We start from the raw sequence: 21584 nt of genomic DNA on the forward strand, positions 1-21584 counted from the left end.
CGATCATCATTGTTCCTCTTTAACTGTCTTCTAATGCAGTTTTTTCCTAATTATGCTATTCTTGATCCTTTTCAGCCATGTTAGTATGCATCTCCCTGTTGGCTTCCCTCATTCTGTCTGCTCATCCATCATCCACTTCACCATCTTTCCCTTTTCCATCTCCTTAACATGTCCAAACCATCCAAGTTATCCCTCTCCATTCTCTCTCAAAGCTTTTCCATTGTAATTTTGTTCCCGACATCTTTATTTTTCATTCTGTTCTTCTTATCTTTCCTATCATCTTAAATATTTCATTTCACTGTCTGGGATTATGTTCCACTACCATTTGGGGCCAATGACCTTCGATGTTAGGCCCCTTTAAACAACAAGTATCATCATCAATCACTACCATTTAACTTTGTCTAGGTCTCTGCTACACTTGGGTCTTGGGTAGAAGTACATCTTATGCATCCTCGGTACTTCCTTTCCCCACACCAGGCATCTCACATTTTGGTAGAATGCATTTACCTTGTGGCATAACAACCGATCACTGTGACAATAAGCAAATGGCGGTAACGGTATGCAGGCGGAAGTCGCAACACATAAAACAATGAGACTAAGAAGCATGGGAATCCAGGCAGAACCTAGGTATAAAGGACCTAACAGAGGGTGGATCAGGTAACAACAAAGGACAAGGATAGTTCACCTGAAAGAACACATGTGATAGTGGAAGGAAATAAATATAATAATATTGAATATTAAATATCTGCTGAAAATAAATTTAATCTTGTTAAATTAAAACTCTTGGAAATAAATAAAGCAAAGCAAAACAAAGCAAGGTCACCTCCGCACAGGCCATGAAGGCCCTTGGAAGAGTGGAAAGTAAAGGCTTCCACCATTGTTAACCTCGGCACGTGATGGGGTAGAGTGGTTAACTCTACGCCCGGCTGCCTTTGCCCCCGGGAATTAACCTGGTACTCATTTTTGGTGTAGGCTGAGTGAACCTCACGGCCATATGCACCTCCGGAAGTGGAAATATTGTTTCTTAAATTTTATGATTTCCTGACAGGGAATTCAAACCCACATCCTTCCGGGCGAACTGAGCATGCCTTTACAGCCTCGGCCAGGCAGCCCCTGGAAATAAATAAACTTGCTTAAAATAATATCATTGTGGATGTTCACTAATAATGGGGTATATTGTAGTGTACCAATTTAACTTCAGAAATGGTGCACCATATTATTTCTAACCATTTTTAAGAACCTTGTAAAAGGGGAAGGTACCTTGAATAAATTAAACAATCACTAGGCAAAAGAATAAATTAATGATAAATAAAAACTTAAATGTGAGAAAATCCTTTATGCATAGAGGAAAATTTTTAAAACAAATAAATGTTCTTAAATAAGTAACTCTGTAAAATAAGTTTGACCAGTTTGCGTATAACAAACATCTCGTCTACCCTTTTCTTGTGTAATTATTTATGGTACTGCAGTCCGGTTATATGTAACTCACTTTGCACATGAATGACAATCTTGAAACTTATCCTTGAGATTTCATTTTGTTCCATGGATATCCATTTCCAACCTGACGTTTAGAGTTTCCAAGTAGAACACTGAAGTGCATTAATTCAAATACAGTAATTATATTTCTACAACAGTAGGAGCTTCGGATGCCTTAGGCATATTACAGCACAAGTTTAGAATTCCCTTTAACATTAATAATTTCTAACAGAAAGTCTTGTAGCATGAGCACATTATTATTTTTGTTATTGTTACTTAAAAATGTAAGTATCCAAATATTCACGAAGGTATCATTATAAACAGTTCTAAAATAATATTTTGTGGGTAAAATCTTCACTGGTGATGGAATTTAGTTTAAATTAATGTGGAGACATGTATCGAAATTTAACTATTAGTCAACAAATGGTGACATCTTTAATTTTAAGTCGATCTTTAAGAGTGCATAGTTGCTTATAATAGAAGTTTTCTTACAAAGCAGTAGATCACTTACCTAGCTGCGTAGTATAATCCAAAATCAGTAATTGACATACATCTCAAACTTTACATAAATGGTCTTGTAGCATAATTTCAATATGAAATTAATTGACTGCTTTAGTCACACCAGATATCACATTTTGAAACAAAGTCATTAACACAACCCACCATATAAGAAATGAAAAAATGAAATTAATACAATGTAGAGCACATAGCAGTTGTCTATTATGGTGGTCGTTAGATCATTCATTCTAGCCGTAAGGGCTAGAAGGCAGAAACGTAGAACTGCATCCATCTTGACAGACAGACGTCAGCTAAGTCCCAAGATTCACATAGTAGTCCACCAGAGCAAGTGGCAGAAATGGTAGAATGTCAATGAGTGGTGGCCAATAGTAATGTAATGGGAATGTGTACACCCTTAATGGTCGAATAGCAGGATAATGGTCCACTGTAATTATTAATGACAGCCAGTTGCTGTACAACAGTCAATGGCATGTTTTTGTGGCATATTTAATGTAGGCAAGGAGTATCACTCATGGTTAGAATGTCAGTAATAATAAATGCACTAGAATAATTGAACTGCTACACCCTGTTGAATCCTTTCACTGATCAAGATATCCAGCCTTGAATCCCTCATCAGTTCACTTCCCAATTACTTGAAGCTTTTTATAATTTCAAGGTTTTGCCAATTCCTTTCCCTTCCCTTCTCTTCTTGCCAACACCATTATCTTACTCTTTTCTTTGCCAATTTTCATTCCATAAATTTCAACAATCTCATTCATTATGTTGAGTTGCCATGTTACTTCCTCTCGGTATGCTCCCCACATTGCAGTGTTATGTGCAGCTCCCTGTCCCCATATTGTACCTTTGTCTCCTTCACAATGATGTTAGCATTATAGGTTTGATAATATGTAAATACTTTGGGATTAACTGGTAGTAAAACAATTTGTTTTTGGAAAGGAAATAATCTGCAGACAGTAAGGAGGAAATATTGGTAGAACAAGTTAAAGTTGATAGTAGAAAAAATTCTTTAGAAAAAATGATTGGGAAAATTTCTCTGGGAGTGATGGCAAGCAAGTCATCAGCCTGGAGAGATTGGTTGGGATGACAATCATTATATGCTTCTTGATTCTTAGAATCCACTTTTAAGTGGAAAGGATTGAAAAGTGACAAATCATGTCATGAATAGAGAGACATGAATAGGAGGAGCACATTATAAAAAAGCAAAGCAAAGTCATCTCCATACAAGCCATGAAGGCCCCTGGAGGGGTGGAAGGTAAAGGCTTCCACCATTCGTAACCTCGGCTCGTGATGGGGTGGAGTGGTTAGCTCAACGCCCGGCCACCTTCGTCTCCAGGAATTGACCTGGTACTCATTTTTGCTGTAGGCCGAGTGAACCTCAGGGCCATATGCACCTCCGGAAGTGGAAATCTCATTTCTTAAATTTTACGACTTCCTGATGGGCGAACCAAGCATGCCTTGACCACCTCGGCCAGGCAGCCCCTGGAGTACATAATAGGATGGGTTGAATAGAATAACTAGTCAGTATTGAATGAGCAAGCAGTGGAATGAGAAGGATGGTATTTGATAAGGATTTGGAGATTTTTCTTATCCTTTCAAGTTTCCTCTTTCCTGTTGCTATATCATCTAATTTTACCCTATTCTTTTTTCCTCCTTTTGATGTTTCTTTCTTTCTATATTATTATGACTTAATATAACACTTGATTTTTTCTTTCCATTTCTTATAATTTCTACTTTGGAGGATATATTATTGATAATTTCATTGTACCAATATGTATTTTTTTTCATCTGTTTCTTATTTATACATTTTTATACTTCACCTCTTTACTCTCCTTATTTCTCACTTACAGCCTTCTGCAGACAGTAAGAGGGAAATATTGGTAGAGCAAGGTAAAGTTGATCTGCTGGTCCCAAACATTAAAGAAGAAAACAAGTAAGTACACCATTAACCCTACGCAATATGGAACATAAACTCTAATATTTAAAAACCTAGGCAAGTGAAGTAAGTGAAATGTTCAGAAACTTTGGAACATGTTTAATCTGTTTCTAGATATAGTTTTATTAAATACATGTCTGCATAAAATATCTGAGGTGAATCAAAATATTTCTGAAGTGGATTCATTATAATACCTCTGATTAACTGTAAAAAAAGTCTTCATTCCTTCTGTGTTACTTCAACATTTGTGATCATGTTTTATTATCTGAAATGTCATGAGCATCCATTTTCTCCAAAGCAGTTTCAATTTTCTGAGATTTTTTAAATCCTTTTGTACACAAGTAAAACACAGAGGAAGCCATGTTCAAACATTGTCAACCAAACCTAGAAGTTAATTATTGTTTGATTTCACAATATATTGTAGGTATTCAAACTAATATAATTAACCACAAAAATGTAAAATCAAAGCTTCATTATATTATATTTGATCATGTCTTCCTTCATGGCATAGGTGCCTCATATTTCTTGAACTGTGGCAATTATTGAGTGGCGTAGTAAGTGGTCCTGAATGTCAGAATACTGTTTGCAATGGAATGGGAGAAAGGAACAGCATCTTGGACATTTTGTGAGTCATGGCTCTGACCTATTCCATTCCTTTTATAAGCGAGGGACTCTTTGGAAGCAACTTTGTGACCAAAATGGAGCTTGAAGGAAGCTATCAATATTATTAGAACTTATGGAAGAAGGAAAGTAGAACTGGCTGAGTCAGCAAAGAGAATGTATCTGTATGTCATAGGAATTAATGATATTCAGCAAAGGGAAAGGAACAAGGAAGAGTTAGGAGGAATACGGTTGGAGGCAACATAGTTTCTGTTAGGCACATGTATGAGCAAAAGATGTGGGTAGTTTTCGTTGTTGGATGAATTAGAATTCTCTGTTTGAGGGTGCAGATGAGGATGGAGTTTGCATGTTTTATGAAGCATGGATGACATTGTAGTCATAGACTACAGAGAAGATATATTTGTGCTAATGGGCGATTTCAATGCAAGACTTGGGAATGTGTTGGATAAATATGGGAAAGATATGGAAGCTAATAGGAATGGAAAGCATTTATTGGTCTTCTGTGCTAGTATGGTATTAGCAGTTATGAATACATTCATCAAGTACAAGGCTGTTGACTGCTACATATGTGAGGGTACGGGTATCAGCTCCATAATAGACGATATCATAAACAGCTTTTAATTACTGAAATATGTTTCGATTGTGCCAGTTTTCCAGAGATTTTATGATGATACCAACCAATATTTGATATACGATGAAGTTTCTCTAGGCCTAGGATAGAGAAGGTGAAATTTCTCTGGAGAGGAATAAGGGTAGAATATCTGTGGGATGAGGAATATTGCGCCTGATGAATCAACATACCGAATGCACATAACAAAGTTCATTTCCATAGGCGCACATATACAAGTCGATATATGCCAGATGGAGGTCCAGACTGCCTTACACGAGCAGACACAACACATATTTACTCCACATGAATAAATGAATAAACATCACATATTTACATGTAACAAGTTTAGAGATACATCAGTATGCAGCTTCTGCTGCTGGTCGCTATGTTCAGTGTCAAAGATGCAGCAGCACGTAGCCAACCGTGTCATGACAAAGATAGAAAATGCGGTAGGCAGAGTTGTCAACACAAAAGCCACAACATATTCCCCCCTTTGAGGGATCTCAACACTCAAAACCAATGTCAGATGTCTTGCACAAAATCATTATCATACCAATGAATGCAAAACAATACATATACAACATACAAATTATGCAAAATCTTTTGGCAATGGACACAGTTTTACTATGGCACAGCGAAAAAGACAGTTTTTGTTTTTGTTCCGGGCTTTATGTGGAACGCAGAGATGGAGAAAGAAGGTGCGGGCTTGAATGGGTCTAACTGCAACATCAAAAATTAAATTAAAACTTTAAAAGGTTATATTTCTTTTCCGAAAACAAACTTGACAATCTTTTTCACTGAGTGAACATAACAACATGACAGGTACAAATAGCAATCTTTAAACAAGACTAGGAAAATCCAAGATTAGTGATTTTTACAGATTCTGGGCTTCAAGCCCCTAGTTTTACAATTTTAAAAATGGAAGTGACATTATTTAGTTAAGGGCAGAAATTCCCTAATTCAAGAGCACTTGCTCTCTAAATTACAACATATATAGCCTCCCAAAAGCACACTTTACTGTTCTAAAACTTTGAAAAGAGCTTACAGGCTCTCAGTTTCTTCCAGCCTACTCAAGGCAAAATCAAAACTTGCAATCTCTGGCCTCTCAAGGTACCACTTAGAAATAGAGAATAATTTTATACAGGGGTATCTAGTACCCAACCTACAGGGCCTTTGCAACAAGGAACAGGTTAAATAAATGGCCTGAACACAAACTGAATGGAGGCATACACTGCACTCCCAGACAATGAAAAATTAAAACCTACAGGACTCTTGGCCGATGAAACAGGGGCTAATCCCAAGCTACTTGAGGTGGCACGCATGGAAAAAACTGTAATGCATTACAAAAAAAAGGTTGCTAAATCGCAGACACCTCAAATCAAGGTGAAGGGGAGCTCGAGAGGGTAACTCACTCTTTATCCCCGATTTACAATTAAAGATTTTATGTTTCACATTAGCCTAAAAAGATTACATTTTAGAAAAGTATGGTTACATAGTCAAAGATTCGGACCTTACCCTCGGAATAATTTACGGAGATAGCAAGAAAGAATGAAATTATGTGGCCATTACCTTGTAGATGTTCTAGCTGCCAACAAAAGGGGCGGCCCTGCCTCCTGCCTAACACACACACCCAGAAAGACGACGATCAATTGGCAAGGAAATGTGAAAAGCCGCAGTTTATAAACCCTCAGGGAAGGTTCGAGATCATTCAAGACTAATCAGGACACACCCTCTTAATTTTTATTGGTGAACACAAAGTGAACAAGAAATGCGGGATTGGTTGAAAATTAATTACAAGATTGGCTAGATTCAAAACTGGTGGAAAGAAAAGGAAATATTGCCAACCCAAAAATAAATGAACATAGATCAGTTATGGAAAACCTAAGAATATGAAACTTCTTTAAGTTCTTTCACCTTGCAGCAGGGTGCATGATCATAGTTTTTTGGCAGTGTCATCTGTAGAAAAATGTCCAAACTTCTTGATGTATAGCAAAACAAAACAAGGAGAATTTCAGTCAGTTTAGGAATTTTCACAACAAAACAATTACTTAATATTTCAGTGGTGACATCTTCTGATTAAAGTTCCAACTTGTTGTGTTATTAGTTTCACTTTTTGATCGATAGGGGAGTTCTTAAGGCGCTGATTTTAAATGCGCGGCGTTGAGGTGTACCTCCTGGTACAGTTTTCACAGTGACCATACAAATAATATTATCACAACTAGCTTGGAGCTCCTGGTTATACCGGTATTCTAAACCAGAGGAGAAAGGTTGTCATCCCTTAGAAGCACCAAGTCTTCTGCAGTTGGAGTCTATTTTCCTATGGAATACCATTTACATTTTTGTTGGAGTATTGCATATATTCCTTTGACCACCTCTGCCAGGAAACTTCATACAGCTGTTGCACCAAATTCCATTTAGTTAGACAGGAGTAGGAGCTGTTGGATATATCTGGAGAGGGGACAGTAGTCATTCGTCTCCCTACTAGAGAATGTCCAGGTGTCAAATAGCATTGATCATTGGGATTGTCAGTCATTGAACACAGAGGTCTCGAGTTCAACACAGACTCAGTTTGATACAAAAGAGTACTCAACCCTTCAAAATTAGGAATAAAATTTCCTACAGTCTGCTTTAAAAGTTATTTTGCAGACTTTATTCCAGCCTCCCAAAGCCCACCAAAATTCACATTCAAATTGAATGAATATTCATCTTATTTCAGTGCAGGTATCCTTTATAAATCTTAATAATTCATTGTTGGCTTTAACAAAAGTTGTTCCATTGCCACTCAAGATGAGATTTGGATATCCTCTATGAGCTGTAAATCTTTTAAAGGCAGCAAGGAAGTCCTGAGTCATTAGACTCTACACAGGTTCAAAATGTATTGCCTTAATGACAAAACAAACAAAAAGAGCAACGTAGGCCTTAAACATTATCTTACTCCTTGCGTTATCACCCTTTATGATGACTGGGCCACCATAATAAAGACCAACTTTAACAAAAGTTAAAGACGGTTCAACACTATACGAGGTTAACTGACCCATTATGTGAGTGATAAGAGGAGGTTTGCTTCTGAAGCACTCGTAACATGAAGGGATCACACCACGAATAACTGTTTTCCTGTGTGGAATCCAAAATCTGTAACACAAAAAACAATACACCCTGAGGACCAGAATGCAATAGCATCTCATGCTCATGTTTAACAATCAGTTACAAAATGTTTTGGGGGATGAATGATAGGGTGTTTTTCATTATATTCCAACTGAGAATTCATTTTCTGACCACTGACTCTGAACAGTCATCAAAAAACGGATTCAAAGTTTTAAATGCACTAGAAGAGGCAACTACATTATTGGACCTCAAATTATGAAGTTCCTTCCCATATTTGCTTGCTTGCATCAGACTTATTGTTTTCATTTCATTGACCTTCACTTGTTCAGGGCTAAGTGGACCAATGAGATGAGTATCCTTAGTGGAGCAGACATTGGTAATAAATATCAGATCATAACTATAAACTTGCTTGAGTTGTGTACCTTAACTAGCAGGACTTTTCAAAGAGCATTTCAATTCTGCATTCATAGCAGATGGTGTACTACTGGCAACAAAATCAGGATATACTGGGGACAGTTCGTGCAACCAGGTGGGATGCTGCCTCCATACAGCAAGAGGAAACATTTATGAGGGTAAAACACCTTGATAAGTTGTCAGCTGGATTACTGTGGGTAGGTACATGCCTCCAATCTAAGACGGAAGTAAGAGACTGAATTTCTGCAATTCGATTAGTAACAAAGGATTTCCAATGTAACCAACACAAGACTATCGTGCTGTCAGTTCAGCAGTGTGTGGAGAAAGTAACATGCAATTTCAGAGATTCAGTGACTTTACTCATAAGACGAGAAAGCAGTAGAGCAGCGCAAAGCTCTTAGTGGGCAATAGTTCGCTGTTTCAGTCGAGCAGCTCTCTGTTTGGAAGTCAACATGATCACTATTACATCATCATCAGATACAGCTGCCTCTGTGGATCAGCGGTAGAGTGTCGGCCTCCGGATCCCAAGATAGCGGGTTCAAACCCGGCAGAGGTAGTCGGATTTTTGAAGGGTGGAAAAAAGTCCATTCGACACTCCATGTCGTACGATGTCGGCATGTAAAAGATCTCTGGTGACACATTTGGTGTTTACCAGACAAAATTAATTAAATCTCAGCCATAGATGCCCAAGAGAGTTTCAGTTTACTCGGCTTGCCATCTAGTGGCGGCCTAGAGTAAAACGGAACGTTGAAATTGACGAGCAGACAGCCAGATGGCGTCAAATTGAAATGTCTGCACACGGTAGCTGAGGCCATACGATTATTATTATTATTATTATTATTATTATTATTATTATTATTATTATTATTATTATTATTATTATTATCAGATACTGTCCTAACATATATACAAGCACCATAGGCAGCTCCCGAAGCATCAGAAAAGCCATGGATTTCAACAGCCTTAATTGTTGTTAATTTCTTTGCACTCTGAGTTCAGTAAGCAGGTGGGGGGTGGGGGGTCTCGTTGTAAATAGCATTCCAAATTTCAATGATTTCAGATTAAGGTTCTAACGGATCATCTCAATTGATTTTCAGTTGCCAAAGAGACTGTAGGTTAAGTTTGCACTTGACCACGGCACATCCCAACAATTGCAGGTTATAAATTTCATTTTTGTCCGTATTGAAAATCTACTTGTGATACAAATTCTTATAATTTTGTTAATTAATTTGTTAAGTTGTTGATCAACAACTTAATAAATATGTAAGTTTTTATTACATTTTTATTGTATTGAATAGGTGGTCATTAACAAAATTATAAGAATTTGTATCACATCCCAACAATCCAAGGGGATCAAATATTAAAGGAATGATAGTGATAATGCTTCTCTTAGTGATTTCCTTAGGTGCTTTCTTCAAATTTATTTGGAACTGAAACTCGTTACATTCAGGATGCTGCACAATACCTAATGTTTTAATAGTTTCATCTTTAGTAAGACTACAAGGTAACAACATTTTTCTATCCTCTTCAGGTACATTGGTAAGAGCTTCTGGACAATTTGACATTCATTTTCTAAGATGAAAATGTGCACTATCAAGCATGGAAGAAATCTCTGATTGAAGCTCCTTAGCTTCTTCAGTTGGGCTAGTATCTGTCAGTAGGTTGTCATCATAAAAACAAGAGCAAATGATCTCTGATGCAATGGGGTGGGATTCTTTGTTTTCATAAGCAAGTTGAACTAGACATCTCATAGCAAGGAAAGGGGCACAACTTGTACTGTATGTAACAGTAGTAAGACGGTAGTCCTTAATCTCTTCATCAGTAGATTCATCATCATCATCATCATCATCATCATCATCATCCTAAACCATCTCCAGTGTCCCGGGTGTGGTATATGAGCCTCCTCCATCTCATCCTGTCCTTGTACCATTCTTCCTCCACCAACTTGTCCCAATCATGACCTCTCAGCAGTACATCGCTCTTAACTAAATCTCTCCATTTCCTTCGTGGCCTTCCCACGGGTTGTCTTCCTTCTACCTTTCTGTCAAATTCCTTCCTTGCAGTTCTGTTTACTGGCATCCTCTTCATGTGACCAAACCACTTCAGTCTTGATATCTGAATCTTATTGAGGAGAGAATCATCTATTCCTACTTCTTCTCTAATTTTCTCATTCCTAATCTTGTCTTTCCTGGTTTTCTGGATCATAGTGCGTAGGAATTTCATTTCAGCATCAGTAGATTCATGCCAAACAATTTTCTGAAGATTTCTGTGGTCAGGATGAATCAGCACACATCTGTACATCTTAGCATTATCACCTGAAAGAGCAACAAGATCGGTTCTGAACCTTTAAACAATAGATAGTAAGTCAGGCTGAATAGTAATAAATAATAATGTTATTGGCTAGTAAATCTACCAACATGAGGCTGCCCAGCGGCTGAATAGTAGGGCCAACCATTAACATAGAATTCAAAGCTATCCCATTTGAGGATTCACAACTTCCATCAAATACAACTCAGCTTGGATGTAGTGCTAGAATCCTTGAGCACACAAAGATTGGGCATGTAAAAGCTTAATGAGTTAGCCTTCTAACAGCATTATGCTAAGACTCAGCTACAGGTGACACTTCAGGACAAATTGGAATATTTTTTACAACAAATCCACTAGAATCATCTCTCTGAACATTGTTAACAAAATGTTCTTCACAGGCCCTTTCTTCAGGAATAAGAACTGGTTGATGAAGTTCTTCAAGCTTCCAGAATCTTTAGAATTAAGTGTCAAGAGAGTCGAGTTTTACAAGATTGGCATGATGCACCTTGGAATTGTTCTTAATCCACAACTCAGGGAAGGTCCTGCAATACCCAACCAATTTCGGTATCTAACAAGACAGGATAACCTTTCTTATGCAAGATATTAGAAGACACAATTTCATAGTAGACAGAACAAATAAAACATTTTGGGTCTGAAACATTGAAGTGGATCCTCAACTTCATGTGTAACTGCATCTGCACTTGCCAGATTCCAACGATGTGGAAGATTGTAGTTACTTTAAAGCCTGGCAGAGAGTCAAATGAACCTAAGAACTTCAGACCTGTTTCTCTATTCTGCCATCTTTTCAAAATCCTTGAGCGAATGGTACTGGGCCGTATTTCACTTCTTGTAAATGAAGCTCTCATACCTGAACAAGCAGGATTTAGGCCTGGAGGATCATGCAGTCGACAAGTACTCAATCTGACACAGCATATAGATGATGGCTATGAGGAGGGACAAGTGACTGGTGTTGCCTTCATAGAACTTGCGCAGCTTATGAAACCATTAATAATAAGAAACTGGTGTATAAATTGTATCACACAAAAATGGACTATGGTTTTACAAAATTTGTAGAATGCATTCCTCAAAATTGTCCTTTCTACATCTCTCTTCAAAATAGGAACAGCAGTTGGAGAACTCAGAAGTATGAATTATCCCATGGAAGTGTTCCTGCACCATTGCTCTATAACATCTATACTAATGACCAGCCAATTCCTGCTGAAGTCAAGCAGTTTATCTATGCTGACGACACAGCAGTAACAGCACAGGCAAACACATTTGAAGAGGTTGAAGGAAAGCTTGCAGAATATCTAGAAGAATTTGCTGCTTACAAGAACAATCATTAGAGACCCAACCCCAGTAAACTCAAGTTTGTGCCTTTCATCTATGTAACAAGGAAATGAGTAGAAAATTGCACATGGAATGGAGAGGAGTCATCCTTAAACATGGTTAACACCAAAGTAGCTTGGTGTGGAACTGGGCAGAACATTATCTTTCAAACAACACTGTCAGAATAGCAAACAAAAGGTGTGCACTAGGAATAATATTATTAGAAAACTATCAGACCCATCTTGGGTTGCATACCCTCATGTCCTTTGCACATCTGCCTTGGCCATCTGCCTATCAACTGCAGAATGTGCATCACCTTTATGGATAAACTCTGCCCTTGCTAAGCAAGTAGGTATTACTGTGAACGAGACTGGCCGGATAATTACAGGGTGTCTGAGACCAACTCCAACAGAAAGTATCTATCCTATCGCAGGAATCGCCTCTCCTCACATAAGAAGGGAAGTAGCAGCGAAAGTCGAAAGCAATCAACCGATCCACATCACCCCCTTTATGGCCATCAAATGCAACCCGTTAGACTCAGGTCAAGGAAGAGTTTTTTTTTTTTTAAGAACAACTGTACCACTTGTTGATAAGCCAGAAAAATGAAGGCATGAACTGTGGCAACAGCAAGTACGTAATCTATCCCCGAGATTAAAGGAAGAACTTTCTGCAGTTTTTCACCTTCTGTATCCTGCCTGGAAGACCCTTAATCGACTGCGGACAGATATTTCAAATTGCAAGTCTAACCTATTTAAGTGGGGCTATGTACAGGGAGACATGACCTGTGATTGTGGACTACTACAGGATGAAGAACACCTTCTGGTTTGTCAGCATTTACCATCATTGTGCACAATAGATGTTTTGCAGGCCAATGATAAAGCTGTCCTTGTAGCTGAATATTGGAAAAACATTATTTAGCAGTGTATCTGGACATGGAAAAATAAATAAATAGTACACATTAGCTCCTAGCAAGATATCAATAGTACAAGGCTGGTTAATGTCCTATCACTCAAAATAATATCATGCGGAATAATGTAAATGAAATGTTCAGTTTCCTGCGCAGGAAGAGGACTTGCGATTATGTTCCCAACTGCACAGTTCAACATCAGTGTATAATCTGAGACATTAGAGAACAAAACAAGCTTATAAATGGAGTTTTCAGGCGACACATTGACATTGCCTTTACCGACAATATGTAGACGATAAGCCCTTGTACGGATGCCAAGCTCCTTGACAAGATCAGAAGTTATTACATGTTATAAAATTCATTTTTAGGTCCTATTGAATGTATTTGTATTAAATAACACTAGTATGTGATCAGAGAGGTGAGGAAACTAACCAACGAGCTAATTGTGAAGGCACTGACATTCTTAAATCAGAAGTGCTATATGCTGTGAAAGTTTCAAAAAGCAAGAAATCACCAGGTCCAGATAACATCCCTGTAGAACTTCTTAAAATGATTGACGAAGACAATATCCAATTCTTGGTAAAATTGTTCAATACTATACATAATACTGGAGACATCCCATCTGACTGGCTGTTATCTACATTCATCATGTTGCCAAAGAAGCAAAAGGCATGTAAGTGTAATGATTATTGGCTAATAGGCCTCATGAGCCACACACTTAAAGTATTCCTTCGTGTAATACATAACAGAATCAAGACTAAGTGTGAAGACCTCAACGAAACACAGTTTGGGTTCAGAAATTCGTTTGGTACAAGGGAAGCATTGTTTGCGCTAAATATCCTAATTCAGTACAGTCTAGATCAACAACAAGAAGTGTTTGCTTGTTTCATTGATTTTGAAAAGGCATTTGACAGAGTACAACATCCAAAACTTGTAGAACTCCTAAAGGATATAGGAGTTGACAGCAAAGATATGCGCATTATTGAAAACCTTTACTGGAGACAAAAGGCCGTTGTCTGAATCGGAAATCAAACTACAAACAAGATAGCCATCCAAAGAGGAGTTAGACAAGGTTGTGTTTTGTCTCCGTTGTTATTCAACCTTTACTCGGATAAAATTTTCAAAACAGCTTTAGAAAATCAACAATATGGAATAAAAGCAAATGGTGGCATAATTAACAACATAAGATATGCGGATGATCCAGTCATCCTGTGTGACAATTTTGAAGGTCTCCAACTCCTGCTCAATAATATCAGTGCAGTAAGTGAGGACATGGGACTAAAAATGAATGTAAACAAGACCAAGTTCATGATCTTCAGCAGACGTGCCAATGCTTAGGCAATCTTACAACTAAACAACCAACAGATTGAGAGAGTAACCACTTTTAAATATCTGGGTGCCATTGTCACTGAGCAACTTGATCCCGAGAAAGAAGTGAAACAGAGGATAGCAATAGCACGAAAAATATTTACAAAAATGAAATCTTTCTTTTGCAATGACTACTTAAATTTAAAACTTAGACAGAGGATGGTCAAGTGCTATATATGGTCAGCCTTGCTATATGGTGTGGAAACATGGACTCTCAAGAACATAACAGTGAAACGCTTGGAGGCCTTTGAAATGCGGATCTGCCGTAGGATGCTCAGGATTTCGTGGGTTGCACGACTAACGAACCAAGAAGTACTCAGAAGGGCAAGAGCAAGTCGGGAACTCGTTCAAACAATAAAACTCCGGAAGATCTCTTACCTTGGCCACATCCTTAGAAATGACCGTTACCTCATCTTACAGTGGATTGTACAAGGCAAAATACAGGGTCGAAGAGGTGTTGGGAGGAGGCGAACATCATGGCTTGGAAACATCAAAGAATGGACTGGAATTCACAGTGTTGAAAGACTTTTCCACCTAGCAAGAGATCGTTCTGCATTCGCCACAGTGATCGCCAATGTCAGGGGGACCTGATACGATACTATGAAGAAGAAAAATGTTTATATTGTTCTCCCACCTATTCAATACAATACAATCTTAAAAGTTACGACTTTGTCCCTATCAAAATATTAACATAAAATTAAAACATTGGATGGTACATGTTTCGTCTATCAATAGTAGGCATCATCAGCCATTTTTTACCTTAGGTAGAGTCTTTCCTGAACTATCTTTCACCTCTACACAGGCTGTGCTCAGCAAAACATTGGAGCCTACTCCTGAAACAGCCTTCATGGCATGAGTGAAACAATTGCAGAACTTGTAGTATTTATATGATTATTATTATTATTATTATTATTATTATTATTATTATTATTATTATTATTATTATTATTATTATTATAAGGAGTTGTTTGTTTCTTGTGAACCAATAAGTTGTGGGGTTCAATACACTGGGGGTGCTTGTGTTATTTTCCCTCATAAACTTGCGACAATGATCAACGTTTGCTTGTTGGAACTTTCTACAATCAGAAATGCCATGATTATCAAATTTACAAAATCTGTAACCCAAGGAGGTGCTGTTTTTGGTAATGTGAAGCGCCTTTTGGTTGGATCTTGGCTCTCGATTTTGTTCAAGAACAAGTGTCTTGGATTCTGTCAGCTCTAATGTTTGAATTTTCTTTCCAAAAAATCAATCAAATTATTTAGAGTAAGGATATCAGTGGAGGCAAATTTGGTTTTCCCATTCACTACTATGTTTGGGCTTGATTTTATTTGGAATCAGTCCCTGTAGCAAAATTTTATGAAGTGCAACTTCTAAATTGTCAATAGCACAAAGGTTAGATTTTACTTGATTTATCAATTTGTGGTATTCAAAAGAAGATCCACTAGTACAATTATCAAGATTGAGGAAATGTTTTACAAGTTGTGAAACAATCAAGTGTTTATTACTGTACTTTTCACCAATTAACTCCCAAGCAACAGTGAAGTTCTCAGCACATACGGGTAGGTTTTCTAAAAAGTTCCTAGGTTAACCTTGACGAGACGACAATATGTAGTGTAAACTTTCAAAGATGTTCCTGAAACCTTAGTATTTTATCAAATCTCCCTTAAAAATAGGCAGTTCAATGGGAGGGAGTTTCAGGCTAGAGCTGGATCGAGTAGAGTTATCAGAGACAATGGATGCATTACTTGGGCTTGTGGGTCTCTGAAATGAGCAAAGCAATTCTTGAATCGTACCAAGTATTGCATGATATTTCTCTTCAAATTTGTCACGTTCTCCAAAGTGAGTTTTGCTAGATTTTGAGTCTAATTCACATTCTAGATACTCCCTTAAAATACTGAATTCCTTCAACATTTCTGGTAGCCTAATGTGCATGGAAATCATTTCATGATGGTTGATGACATCTTGCTTCAAGTAATTTTCAAAATGAGTTAATGACCTTTTAAGTAGGCCATGTATTTGAACAGCCTTTGCTTTGGATTCAAACACCATGATGAATAGTTCTGGAATTCAGTTACTGACAAGATAATGATGGAAGTCAATCCTTCAACAATGGGGACTATGCAAACAGGAAGCTCTATACTCAGTACACTGCATTCATTTCATATTGTCAGAATGAGTGACAGTATTTGAATGGACCCAGCTATGTAAGAGGATCCATACAAGCACAAAATAACGTGTAATAGGTCATGTACATCCCAAAATATTCAAAATATACTAAGCGGTACAACAAATTATTACTACGGAGCTTTATATTGCACATGAAAAATCAAGACCAATCTCTTAATTCTATGCACAGAAAGTGCTTGCAGTAGGGTTACGATAGTAGGCATAATGTCCATCCTGGTCAAGATAAGAACAATATAGACATATTGAACATACTTTCTGTACATAGTGGTGCTGTATTTTCACCACCACTGGAACAACTCCTTAACTGGAACTGATCCTTGACTGGAACCACAAGGACAAGGTGTCTAGAAAGTCCAAAGGTTGACATTTGTGATGTTATAGACACTGGAGTCCAAATTTCAAACAGCATTTAACATCGTGAACATCAGGGTATCAGGTTCAAACTGGCATAAACAGCTCACAAGAACTGATGTGTTAGCATGTGGTAAGTGCTAACATTCCATAGAAACATGAAACCTCAAAAGAGTTCCAAAACAATGTAGACTTTGTTGGAATCACGATTTAACATAGTGAAATATTTGTAGTAATTAGTTTTAAGCAGAACATTTTGGTGCTACAATAACTTATCACAATGCTGTTCGTGTGGAGCTTGTTGTTATGTTCAAATGGCGCTTGCAGGCAGCAAAAGACAATGGTAACAATTTTATGGTGTCTAGCACAATGTTCAAAGCTGTATGTTAAACTTCATAGTTCACAATGATTCTCACCACGGCTCGGGAGGACCAAAATTGTATGTTGCGACCGATGAATCAACGTACCGAATGCACATAACAAAGTTCATTTCCATAGGCACTCAAATACAAGTCGATACAGGTCAGATGGAGTATTAGACTGCTCTACACGAGCAAGCATAACACATCACTCAGAAGGCGATTTAAAATATTTATTACACATGAATAAATGAATAAACACCACATATTTACACAAGTTTAGAGATACACCAGTATGCATCTACTGCTGGTGGTCGCCATGTTCTGTGTCAAAGATGCAGCAGCTTGTTGCCAACTAATGTCATGTCAAAGATATAAAATGCAGCAGGCAGAGTTGCCAACAAAAAATTTCAAGAAGGAAATTAGATATGGACAGTAAGCAAGTTCAAGATATAGGCAGGGGATAGGTGGCTTAATGGGATGCTGCCTTAGAAACAGCAAGGGAATGTCCAGGGGCAACTGTGTGTAAAGGTGGGGGAAAAGTGAACTTCTTAATGGAATGATGAGGTGAGGCCAGCATGTAAATGTAAAAAGAAAGCATATCAGAAACGGCTCTAAACAAGGACTGATGCAGACATGGAACTGTATGTTGATGAGTTGATTGGAGTGAAGCAAATAATTGTTGAAGCAGGATCAACTCATGGGAAGTTTTCGATAATAACCTGGAAGGGCTAGGTCAGATGGGCAGGGAATATTTCTGGACAGTAATAAAGAATCTTAGAAAGGGAGGGGAACAAGGAAATGGACATGTGCAAATGAGGCGAACTCATAGCAAATCCCAGGGAATCACTGGAGAGGTGGAAGAAATATTTTGAAAATATTTTCACCATGAAATGAAATCTTTCTGCTGATGTTGTGAACAACTGAACTCAATGGAAGGAGGATAATTATTTTGGTGAAATTATGCTTCAAGTAGTGGAAATGATGGTAAATATACTCCATTATCATAGAAAGCAGCAGGAATAGGTGAAATTAGGCCTGACATGGTAACATATGGGGGGAAAGCAGGGATGAAATGGCTTCATCGAGAGATAGGATCATCATGGAGTGTTAGTAAGGTACCTCCTGAATAGACAAAAGCAGTAATTGTACCTGACTGTTAGCAAGGGAACAGTTAGGATTTCAATAACATCTATCAGAGTATTACATTGATCAGAATATCAGGCAAGGTGTTCACTAACATTTTGGAAGAGAGCGTGCAATCAGTGGTCAAGAGTAAGTTGAATGAAAACCAGTGCTGCTTTAGACAACAGAGGGATTGTCAGGATTTTCAGTATGCGCCAGGTAATTGAAAAATGATACAAGAGGGATAGACAGCTATGTTTGTGTTTTGTAGATCTTGAGGAGGCACATTACAGAGTGCAGTGAAAAAAGATGTTCCAGTAACCAGAACTTTCTTAGGACTTCCCACCTAATCAAGACTACAAATATGATTTAAGTTTTATTCTACCTCATTAAAAATAGGACTGGTTTCGGTCCACTATGGGACCATGCACAGCTACAATATAATAAACTTAAAAACTATGCACAAAACATAAACTCTCATATAAAATTCTTGTTGAAATTTTATTCCTTCTTTCGTATTGTCCTCATGAATTATGTTCAGTTAAAATCATCAGCAAAATTCCTCAGTTTTTATGAAATTGTTACCTCTGTACAACACAATAATACTTCATCTTTTTTGGCCTGGGCATCATGGATCAAAATGTAACATCTCCAAACCTGGATAGGATGCATTATTTTGCTGTGAATTTCATTTGATGAATACAGTAGCTTGTCAGTCTTCAGAGGCCACTTTCAAAAATTAGTTCTCCTAGCTGCATCTTTACAGACACCTCAAATCCGTCATGGACTTTCCCCCCAACATCTGGCTGTCGTACACTGCTTCACCTGTCAGTTGTGATGTATCTTCCGTTATACTCATTCAGGCTGTTTGGTATTTGAAGGAACAAGCTCTCCTGAATAAAGAATCATTTACTTGGGATGGTCTTCATTATATGAATGAATTTAATGGAATTGCTAATGGGCCGAAGAGCTAGATGTTAAGCTCCTTTAAACAACAAGCATGATCAGGAATTGCTAATAATTATTAGACAGCGTAACTTTATTCTATAGGTGCATACAATAGGTTATTATACAGCTCTCTAATGTGTAAAATATGGAATAATAATATTCTAAAAACAATACTAATATTAGAAGGTACCACATTTATGTAGTGACGTTGAAAATAAACTAACTCATATTTTGCACTTTGAAAGTGTTTTTGTTTCCCAACCATTCCCATACTTCGCTTCACAGTACAAGTCAAACACTATTTCTAGGTTTTGCATGGAGTAGCTGTTGAAGTTATCACTCAGAATTAATTTGTAAGCTGAAAGACAGACTTGAATGAGATTAACCGGTAATTTAGTTCGACCTTTGTTGTCTTATGTCATTAAAATTCTAGCAGTGGTAATATATATTTTCAGACCAGTTTTTCATGCAACGTGTTGTCCTATGTATATTTCACTTTTTCCTTGCAGTTCTGGGTGCCTCAGAAAGCTTTTGCTTTGCTATGTTCACTAGCAAAAGTTGTTCATTGAGAGGCATCTGATTACTTCCAGTGCCAGTCATGAAGTTTGAATTATTGTTGAGTGAGATTTTATATACATCAAGTCATTCTGTTCTGTAGAATAATTTAAAATTTGCTTGGCTTCAGATACACAAAATACACTATCCTCTTTGGTTCCAGCAATCTCCTTAATTTCTTCAAAATATTGACTTGTTGTCTGCCGCTTCTGGCAGAATTTTCCAATGAGTGTGGGCGGGTTCCGGAAAAAGTGAATGTCTGGAATTTTTGCCGGAATGCCTGCACTCAAAATGGAGCTTTCATGAACACTTCTCTGCACAGATGAGATAAGTTTATTCACTTTTGGAAATTCCATTCTGATTTACTCTGCCTCTCGATGTAGTCCATATGCCAAGCATGTAATATAGATAGGGGAAGGAAAGCCAACGACTGGACTGACTGCAGCCAAGCAGTGTAATGTAATGCTCAGAGGGAGCAAATGTTGTGATATCAGTGTGGTGAATGCTCGATGTAGAAGTGCTCCGTATTACGTCTTGTTTCAGTTGTAGTTGCTGCTTTAATACCGTATTTACTTGCGTATTAGACCCCTTTTCCCCCCACTTTTACAGCCAGAAATAGTGAAGGGGGGTCCAATATGCGATAACCTCAAAATTTTGTGCAGCAAACACAATTTCTAGATTATAAAGAGCTATAAATTGTACGTGTAAACATTCTATACATACTATTATTTAAAAAACTTAGAATGTATTTAAGTTATACTGGCTATTTTCATCTGAAGGCAGTATTTCTAAACGTAAAAAAGACAAATGGTGAACACGACTTTTAGGCCTACGGTACATATAAAAGTCCGTTTTAGATACTCATATCACGTCATTTGTTACATCTCATTAATTCCTCCGGTGAGGCTGACGTCAGGAAGGGCCTATGGCTGTAAAAACTTGCTACGAAGATTCACCTCACTTTATACTTGATCCCGTAGAAGAAAGGGATAAGGGTATCGTGTTATCATATAATTAAGTATTGATACAAAAGAAAATGGACAGTCATTTTTCTCTGTCAGTTCAGCAGTAGGCCTAGCACACAGTAAACCTAATCACTGCTTTCATTTGAATTATCGCCTTGCGCTGCCATCTTGCCTGCCTTGCTACTGGCGTGTCGGCATTCTAAGTGATGTCATCTTTACTGCTATCTCTCACCAGTCACGTCAGCCATGCTTCATTCTCTTTGAGCCATGCACTGCAATCAAGAGCATACGAGGTCCCATCTTTTTGAACCTTTTAAAAATAATTTTGTTCCCGACTATAGAGTCTAAACAGTGTAAATCTATTCCCAGATTGTCTCTGAAATTCCCAGTTGGTGTATATGAAACAGAAGCCACTCAGTCCAAATAAAGCCGAGCTGGAGAAGGCATGGCAAACCATCAACTGATAACTAGCGTATGTTATGAGTTGTACTTCCGAATGTAATA

At 37.7% G+C, this 21584-nt stretch overlaps 1 protein-coding gene across 1 annotated transcript in view; it reads left to right on the forward strand.

The window, feature by feature from the left end:
* The window catches only part of LOC136874722 (uncharacterized), a 105605-nt gene that overhangs the window by 57554 nt on the left and 26467 nt on the right, over positions 1 to 21584 (forward strand). The window contains exons 6-7 of the mRNA XM_067148383.2: positions 3843 to 3925; positions 8735 to 8875. Of these exons, the coding sequence (XP_067004484.1) occupies positions 3843 to 3925; positions 8735 to 8834 (183 nt within the window). The 3' untranslated portion in view covers positions 8835 to 8875. The remainder of the gene's footprint in view (positions 1 to 3842; positions 3926 to 8734; positions 8876 to 21584) is intronic.

The sequence above is a fragment of the Anabrus simplex genome, chromosome 5, assembly GCF_040414725.1.
Source record: "Anabrus simplex isolate iqAnaSimp1 chromosome 5, ASM4041472v1, whole genome shotgun sequence".
In the NCBI taxonomy this organism is placed as follows: Eukaryota; Metazoa; Arthropoda; class Insecta; order Orthoptera; family Tettigoniidae; genus Anabrus; species Anabrus simplex.